Source organism: Dendrobium catenatum, unplaced genomic scaffold (genome assembly GCF_001605985.2).
Source record: "Dendrobium catenatum unplaced genomic scaffold, ASM160598v2 fragScaff_scaffold_231, whole genome shotgun sequence".
Classification (NCBI taxonomy): domain Eukaryota; kingdom Viridiplantae; phylum Streptophyta; class Magnoliopsida; order Asparagales; family Orchidaceae; genus Dendrobium; species Dendrobium catenatum.
In genome coordinates, this window is record NW_021318693.1 from 12,135,200 (window position 1) to 12,145,208 (window position 10,009).

The following is a 10,009-nucleotide window of genomic DNA, read 5'->3' on the forward strand; positions in this document are numbered from 1 at the left end:
GTACATCATAAGGAGCAAATATGATGCTCCTTACTTATCATGGAAGAATATCCTAAAGGAAATTAGAGATATATAGTTTAGATAATTTTATGTATATTTATTTAACATGAATTAAAATATTTGATTTAATTTATATTAATATTATTTATTATGCCTATATTATTTAAGATGGTTGTCTGAGCATAGCGCGAGGATCAGAACAAATTTTGAGAGGAGAGGATTGGCCCGTTTTAGGGACATATTCACAGACATTAGAAAGTTCATGCAACATCCATTATGAATTGGAGAGGGAGTATGGGCAGATTTGAGTAGAGCTTGGGCGAGCCCTGAGTTCACAAAAAATATGAGAGCAAAATAAGTAGAATATATCATCTAATTGTGAGGATTTAGGAAGACTTGTAAAAGCTTTCAATTAGTTTAAAAAATATATACTGTGGATATGTTCCTCATACTAAACATAGACGATGACTTGTAAAAGCTTTCAATTAGTTTAAAAAATATATACATATTATTTTAACTTTATCTTCTTTTTTTAGAAAGAGTTTCTTGGCTAGGAGTTAACACCACTAGAGTTGCATACGAGGACTTACCAACATCAAGCTTACCATCAGTGGGTTGATGAAAATACAAAAAAAGCTTATATTAGTATAATTTTTAGAGTACTAAAATAGAATATAATAAATTTTCTAATATAAATTTATTTTATGGATTTATTCTCGTATGATGATTTTATACCAGTTCGGGAAAGTCATAGTTCTACTAGTGAGGGATCAACTTCAGGATCGACCTAGTATTCTAAGTACCATATGTGGTTAGATGTTGTTAAAAGAATGCATAGGGGGAGGGTATATGGCTTGGGTTTGTAAGGCTATGCTTATGAGGGCAGGTCATCTATATCAGCATTTTATGATGCTAGTGGAGCTGAAGAAACTATTACCAAGAGGATTGTTGCCCTAACGAGGGAGATAGAGGGAGATAAAAGAGATGAGAAAAGTTTAAAATGAGATGCAGGCAGAGCTGTGATCCTATAGAGATGAAAATCAAAAGGAGAAAGAGAAAGATCTGACACATGAAACATAAGGCATCGATGACACAAAGGATGATTAGTGCTCTTATTTATTTGATGAACTTTTTGTTTAAACAATTGGTTTGTTGAGCTTGTTGTGTGAAAATGAGTACACGGAGGACATGGACATCTAATTGTGGAATATATGTTATATTTATTGTAGAACATATGCATTTTTGTTTGTTTTAACATTTGGTTATGCTTATTATGGATTTCATTTTATTATTGTATATATTGATTTTGGATTATAGTTATTGGTTGAGTATAGTGGCGTTTGCCCTTATTTATTATTTATGTTTTGAATTATGTATAGGTATTGTAGAAATTTGAGTAAATAGAGGGGGATATCAATTTTTTTTAAAAATGCCACAGGTTTCCAACGGCCAACGGTTTGTTTGGCCGTTAGAAATATCAATATCAGACAACTTATTATAACTGCCAAAATTTTAATATAGTAGTCGATAAAAATTAACGGTTTACCGTCGGTTATGTCACCGATAAAACTGACATTTTGGATGACCAGTAAGCTGCCGATGATTAACCGGCGATAACCGGCACTATGAATGTCAGAATTTATCGACCATTTATGCTCCCGAAAAGCTGCCAGTAATGTTAACCTCCATAAATTGACCATTGTAAATCATTTCCTACAAAGTTTATACTAGCGGTTTACTAACCATAAAATAATTGCCAGTATTTTAGTAAAATACCAAATAAAATATTGTAACTGCCAGAAAAAACTACCGATAATTCTTGAATTTCTTGTAATGTGGTGATGCAAAAAATCACCCCTTCTAGACTTCTCATACAGGGTGGCATTCATTTCTCTGTCATGTCCTTATTCGTCTCTATTTAACTTTCTTTTATTCTAACTCTCATATATGCTTACCATAAAGAAATATTTCATATCTTTTTGGCCAACATAAGAGTAAATTAAGACCACTCCATGATTACATCCTATGTACATAAATAATAAGTAGAGATTACCAAGGAAGATCTAGGCAACTTCCTTCACTTGAGAACCTAAGGGATTAGAGCCCACACACTCACCTCTAGAGTAGATTTTGATTGGTTTGAAATAAATCAAACTCTTAAAGGTGTAGCCCAAATGAGTCATTTGTCTAAGGTTTACACTCTAAATCAAAATGCCCGGATCATCCAACATGCTTTGAGAATGTTAATTATTCCTAAGGTTAGTGATCACATAAATATAACTCCACTTTTATTTCTAATTACCTATCTGATTATGACTGAAAAGGCCTTTGATGAAGCCTAACTCATTATGGACTACATTTATAATCTTTCTAAAATTGGATTTCCACATCATAAGCGAAAGAAAAGTGTCACTTTAGGACATTTAATTTCTTACATCCTAGATAAGAAGTACCATCTTGTCCACCCTGAACCTCCCACTGAACTACCCATATACTATACTGATGCCTCTACTTGGGCACTTTTTGGGAGAATCTGAGAATGATGATTTAGAGGAAGAAGGGGGGAACCAGCACCAGCACCTACACCTAGACCTGACCACAATTTCTACCAAGAAATGGTTTAGCGCTTTGATAGATTGAAAACTCTTTTTGATTAATGCTTTGATCAAATTGAGAATTTCCTTAATCAGTAGGATGCAATATATCACGAAGATATGGGTTGTACCCGAGGTAGTTTGACTCAGTTAACATAAATGTAGCTTTGATGAATAGTTACGTTTCTATGTTTAACAGACCGAGGCCCCTCTGACTTCTAGGTGTAATTCTTTTCGTTGTTGCTGATGAGTTTTTTTGTTTGCTGTTGTGATGTATTTTCTTGAGTTTAGTGTTTTCTTATATTGTGATAATGTTGTCATTATATGATGTGAGATGTTATATTGAGATGATATGTTTTGAAATATATGTTTGTGTGTGCTCTTGATATTAATAAAATGTTAAAATATTTTGTTCACTTGCATTGAATTGTATCTCTTGAAATATTTATATTTTTAATAGACAAATCTTTTGTAGTTGATCATTGGAATAGTTTCTCAATTATATTACTCTACAAATTAATTTCTTTACAAAATTTAATATTTCAAAAGTTTAAATTAAATTATGACCGAATGTAGACAAGGAGATCAATTTCATGCTCTTATAGATAAACACATCTAAACTATAATTATTACAAGATTCATATCTTATTATTATTTATTTTCTTTTTCAATATGTCTATTTTTGTCATTAATGGAATTTAATCTTAGATTACTAAAATTGGAAAGATCCAAAAAGTTAAAAAAAAAAGAAGGAGAAATGCACAAAGCATGCAAAATTAGAAAAGATGCATAATTATTCGCAATGTGAAAAGAGACATAAAATTAGCCCAAATAGAAAAGAAGCATAAAATGTGCCACAAATATTTGAAAAAATGTGCAATATCACCAATTGAAAACCTTTATTATGTTCTTTCCTTTATCATTCATTCTCTAATCCAAATCAATCTAATTAACAATTATATTCACTATTGAATTTGAAGTTAACAAATATTTATTTTATCATTTTTGAAATAATCATTTTTATTTAATTTTTTTAGCATGAACAATGAACATGGTTGACTTTTTTTATCTTAGTTATTCTTTGATTTAAAATTTGAAACTTTTCTTTTTCGTATTTTGAAGTTAATATTATATTTGCAATTAGTTTAAAATCCTTTCCTTCATCAACTCTTTTGGTTTATCTATTGAAATCTTTCATTTCAAGGTGTACTTTCATTTTTGTTTTTGTCAAAAGAGAGAGTCGTAATATTATTTGATGATTGATGTATGTGCGTTATGTGTATGTACATGTTATATGTGTGTTATATGTATGTATATATTGTATTGTAATTGTGTGTTCATGATTTGTGTGTGATGTAATGTGTGTATGTTTTGAATGGTTAAATTGAATATTTGTGTTCATGTTTTTATTCAATTCATCTTTTTGTTCGAGTTGTTTGATTTTAGAAGTTTTTATTTTTTGTTTTGTTCATCTTTTTGGATACCCGTTGTTTTAAATTGGTCATTCATTTAAGGGGACCTAAGGAGAAAAATTATTTTATATATTAACTCAAATAATAATTATTTTGTTATCATAAAAAAGGGGGAGATTATTACAACTTAGTTTTCATAATTATATTTTCATATCATGTGTGTTTTGATGATTTCAAAATATTCTTATTATGATTACTGTTTTCTCCTAACATATATTAAAAATATTGCTTTTGTTGTTTGTGTATACTAACGTTTCAGGGAGATCATACTCTAGACCGATGAAGACTCAAGTCAGATTAGAATATGGTTTATTGTATTTGAAGTATATACTTTTTATAATTTTTCTTGAGTTTGAAAAAGTATCATTGTAATTGGGTAATCGTGCACACATACACGGGGGGAGTGTAAAAATTTATAACTTTTTTAAAACTAATCATAGTGTATGATTTTCAATCGTACGAGACAGTTTAACATGAGTGTTCCTCTAGAAAGTAGTTAATCAAATCATGCCTAGAAAATTTTTTAAGTATTGTTCTTACTATACAAACTTAGATTTAGGGCTGGCAATTCGTGTCGGCGGGTCGTGTTCGGGTCAGACCCAAATTTGACCTGACTGTATCTGACACGACCCAAAATAGGTTTCGGGTCAATTCTGTAGATCTGAACTTGACCCGGATCAGGTTCAGGTCAACACGACCCGACATGGTAAATATTAAATCCATGAAGATTTTAAAAATTTGTTAAAATCAGAGTCAAACTGAAACAATAATAAAACTAAAATAGTAATTTAATTAGCAGCAAAAGAGTAATTAAACTTAAACAACATAACAATAACGCCAAACAGTCAAACTATTAAAAATATAATTTGGAAATTTACATTTAGCATTTAGTCATTTATTATAAATTACAATCTACAAAGTACAAACTAAATAGTTTATAAAAAAACTCAAATTATATTTCTTTATTCTTATACTTGCTACACGCCAAGTGCCAACTGCCAACACTTCATCTAGATTGTTGAACCTGTTTTCAACTTGAGTTAACAACAAAATAAAAATGGTTAAACAACAAACACTAAAAGCTAAAAACTGAAAAGTAATAAATAAATAGAAATGATAAAATTCCAAATAATGAGATATTGAGATTGCATAGTTGTATAACTAGAAAGCTTTATTTGATTAGCTCAAGTAAACCCTCGAAGTCTCCAACACATTTAGCCAGTTTTTAGTCTCGAACATATTTGATTTTTCTAACTATTACCATCCAAGGAAACAATTTGCATTAAACTTAATGACTTAATGTAGTATCAATGAATTAATAAAGTATCTGCTCTTGAATTTAGGCATTTAGCTAACGCAAATGCCACCTAGTTGAAATAGTATTAACCAACTCATGATAACTATCACTTTCTGTTTAGAAACTCTATTATTACTTTTTAAAATATCCTTTTGAAGAAGGCATTTCTCTTTAGTAAATATTTTCTTGCAATCACTTCTTGCAGTGTTATTAGATACTATTTGGAGATCACGACGGAGATATTTCAACAAAGAACGAAGACTAGACCATTCAACACACTGAAAAGGAAGATCATGCATGCTTTTGTAAGAAGTGAATAACTCAAGAAACTCATGAATGTCAAATGTAGATTCAGTCATAGAGATAGTAAAAGCAGCATTTGATTGTAGAATAAGTTGCCCAATATCACGAGTGTCTCTTTTTTTACAATTTTGTATATGACGTCTTAAATGGCCAGTTCCATACTTGCTATCACACTGATATATTGCCCCACATATTTTACATTTACATCTCTGCTTGCCATCACTAGGAAGGGGTAACATCTCATAATAACCCCAAATCGTTGAACACATTCTTCATCTTTTCTTAGTGGATGATGGGTCATCTCCTTCTTTTTCAATAATATTATACAAATCATCATTGTCTTTTTCAATGTCAACTGAAATAGGAGCATTTCCCACTTCCACATTCTCAATGAATGGAGAACTTTCTACCACTGTGTTAGAATCCTCCATCTATTCAACAACAACATCATATAAATTATAAATAATTATTCAATCACAAACACACAAATTAATACTGTAATACATGCCTCCACCCTCCAACAACAACTATATATAAAAAACTATGACAAATTGATAATAATAACATTAATATTAAATAACATTTAAATGTTTAAGCTAAAAGCCCAAGGCTACAGCCTAAAGGACCACACGTGACTCCAAACTTCCCAGGACCACAGGGGCACAACACATAGCTACAACCTACAGCTAAAAGCCTAAGATTAATTAAAAATCAGTCCACAGCCACAACCCAACTACAAGAAATAACTTAAAGTCTTAAATAAAGCTAAAAAGCCTAAAATCAATTACAAAACAACGATGATGACGAACAGACGATGAACATGAACAGAGCGACAAAGGGTGAAAGGGATTTGGGTTAAACTTAAATATTATTAATAATGTAATCAAACATAAATATAATATTGAAAATCAGTAAGGAATAAAGGAAATAAGTGATAAATCAACTCTAGGGTTTGCTAATCATGAAATCTTCACGGCATCACCTAGGGTTTCTGCTTGAGAAAAGAGAAACTCATAATAAAGAGAAAAATCTTGCCATTTACCAAGCAATAATCCTATCAAAACATTATATCAAAAAGATCAAAAGGAAGTTCCGGTTCTTGATATATAACGACATAGGGAGAGAATGAGATTTCAAGGGGAGAAGAAGACTTAAATTTTGAATTCATCACCTGTGATTCTTGTGAAATTGATCAAACAATAACCGCTAAATCACAGATAAGGAAGAGGAAAGGTGGAAAACTAGTGCGACTGGGGCAAGGGCCTCCACTCTCCAGTCTCCAACATGTAGAGCGAACTCGAAGTTTTACACCGAAATGACGGAATGGGATAATTTAAGGCTTGACGCAATGATGCCTTGACCCATTAACATAATTATGTGGTTCCATTTATTCGGGCTATTGGGCAAAGCGACGAACTCGAGCAGCCGAGCCAAATTTTATGGGTTGAAATCGAGTCATCTTCTGGTTTTCGGGTTGACTCAAATATGACCCGAAATCCAAATCAGGTCAGTTTCTTTAACCCGAACATTACCCGTTTGCTACCCGAGTCGACTCGAATATGGATTTTTCCGTGTCATTTTTGGGTCATGTTTTGAGTCGTGTCGAATATTGACAACCCTACTTAGATTCATATAGGCGACGTCCAGAATATGAAATGAGCATGCATCTTTTCAGCCATACGAATAGGTGAATTTTTTGAACTATTCATACTATATGAACTTGGGTCGTATAGACGTCCAGAGTACGAAATGAGCATGTATCTTTTCGTCCATACAATTAAGTGAATTTTTTGAGTTATTCGTTTGTACAATTTTGGGTTCGTACAGACGACATCTAGAGTACGAAATGGACTCATCTATTTTCATACTAAATAAAGCATGATTGGGTTAAACCCGTTTATACTGTACGACATGGGATTAATACTGTACGATATCCAGAGTATGAAAATGTTTCATATATAATCATAGTGGATGAATCTGTTCAATTTTAAGCTGATCGTACTGTAGAATTTGAGTTCATACGTATGACAATCAGAGCATGAAACCAATTCGTACATGATCATACAAGTAATTTTTTAACAGATCGTACATACAATTTGCAATCATACTGTACAATCATGGACGATCAAATTTAAATTTTTAGTTTTTTGGATGATTTTTTGTGTCTTTCATATATAAGGTCCTAAAAACTGACTGTGTAAAGAATCCTTCTTCATTTTTTTCTTTGAGAATAGGTGTGAGAGTGCTTTAGGAGAGTGTTTGAGAGTGTGGAAAGAGATGTTACAAGTAGAATTTGTGAAGGGTTCACAAGGTTGCCCAAAGGTGAGGATCTCTTTCTAAGTGTTGTCATATCTCTTCCTTAATTCTTTGAAGTTGCTCAAGAGAAGATCTTTGAAGAAGATCCAATATGCTGCCGACACCTGAAGGATGTAAAAGGATGACAGTGTTCTACCGACACCAGGAGAGTGTGAATAGATGACGGTTCTTTGTTAACACTTGGAGAGTGTGAAAAAATGATGATACTCTGCCGCACCGAGGATTGGTGAAATAGAGGTTAATTATAAATGGCTTCTCTACTATGTTGTGAGAGCAAAAGGATAGTCACTTTAGTAATAATGCAATACATGAAGAGCGAGACTTCAGAGAATGGACGTAAGTCTAGTTAGGCTTAACCAGTATAAATTTATGTGTTTTTATTTTATCGCATTTTTATTTTTCTAAAATTTTAATTTGTGGTTGAAAAGTTTTTATTTTGTTAAAACTTTCATTGAGCCAAAAATATAAAACAATTTTCTATAAAATTTTTAAGAGGTTTTTTAAAATAAACAATTCACGCCCCTCTTTGATTAGCCTTGGGTTAATTGCTTTAGGTCTACTCACAGATTTGGTCAGGCTGATAAGATTGATTACTTTGCTATTGACAAGATTTTCTTAGTCAATAATCTTAATTATAACTTATTATCTATCAGTCAACTATAAGATATAGAGTTTGATATAAAATTTTCCTTAAACACATACTTATCGATTCTATATTTATATGTTTAATACTAAGTGTTTAAGTGCTTAAAGATATCCATTGTTAGAAAATAGCACTAGATTGATTTTGGCATAGAAGACTATATATATCACACCAAGATGCATACACTTAAGAAGACCATTCTCCTAAATCTGGTTAGAAGGACACCAAGCTAGAATTTACTAATGACCAGTTATGTGATACTTATTAGCTTAAGAAATAGGTCAATCCATCATTTTAACTAATTAAAAGATTATCACATCTAAACCATTACAAATCTTACATATGGATTGTTTTACCCAATCAATAGTTATTCTATGAGGTTAATCTTATGTTTTTTTATCATTGAGGATGATTACATAAGATCTACCTTGGTAACATTCTTAAAATGTAAGAGTGACTCATTTATTTGAGCTTAAATTGTCTACTACATGAATTCGAAGAAGGGCTAATTGTTTAGTATTTTCAATCCATAATGATCATGAAGGAGAATTTGAGAATGTTAATTTCTAAAGTTTGTAAGAAGTTAGGTATTAGTTAAAACTCATTTTTACATAGAACGTCTCAACAGATTGGAGTGTCAAAAAGAAGAAATAGGATATTGAGAGAACCCTCCTATTATATACTCACTGAATATATGCGACTTAAGAAATTTTGGAATGCGGTTGTCAGTACTGCATGTTATTTATTGAATATAATAAATGTTTACCCTAATCTAAATAAAACTATGAATGAACTACTTAATGGTAAAACTGTGAATCTATTATATCTAAATATTTCTGGTGACAATTGTTTCATATTGAATAATATAGACAAGTCTAGGTAAGTTTGATGCTAAATTAATTGAGTCTATATTGTTGGGGTATTCATTAGTTGAGAAATTATATAGGGTGTTCATTAAAAGAGCTTAAATAGTTGAGGAAATGTCACATTTGATAAGTTTGGTGTTTATAGTCAGCTTCGAATAGTATAACTAGTGGAGGAAGAGCAACCCAACATTGAAAAATTGGATATACTCAATAAAGAACTATAAATACCATCTAGAAAATTGAAGTATGCATCCATTCATCCTAAAGATCAAATAATAGGAGATCCTTATGTTAGCATTAGAATTAGAAATGCACTTAGATAGTAAGTTAGCCTCACCGTCGCCACTAGAGTTCAATATATTTTGATAGATTAATTTTGGGTCAAGACAATACAAGAAGAATTGAATTAATTCTCCCTTAATAATGTGTGAGAAGTAGTGCTTATATCATCTGATTATAGTGAAATTGGAATTAAATGGTAATTAAATTTAATGACTATGGATTAATTGTCAGAAATA

The 10,009-nt window shown here is 31.3% G+C and overlaps 1 protein-coding gene across 1 annotated transcript in view; it reads right to left on the reverse strand.

Moving 5' to 3' along the window:
• LOC110100152 (exocyst complex component SEC6) overlaps nucleotides 1-6,097 on the reverse strand; it is a 67,220-nt gene extending 61,123 nt beyond the window's left edge. The window contains exon 1 of the mRNA XM_028693207.1: nucleotides 5,994-6,097. Within this exon, the coding sequence (XP_028549040.1) occupies nucleotides 5,994-6,097 (104 nt within the window). The remainder of the gene's footprint in view (nucleotides 1-5,993) is intronic.
• Between the last annotated feature and the right edge of the window lie 3,912 nt (nucleotides 6,098-10,009).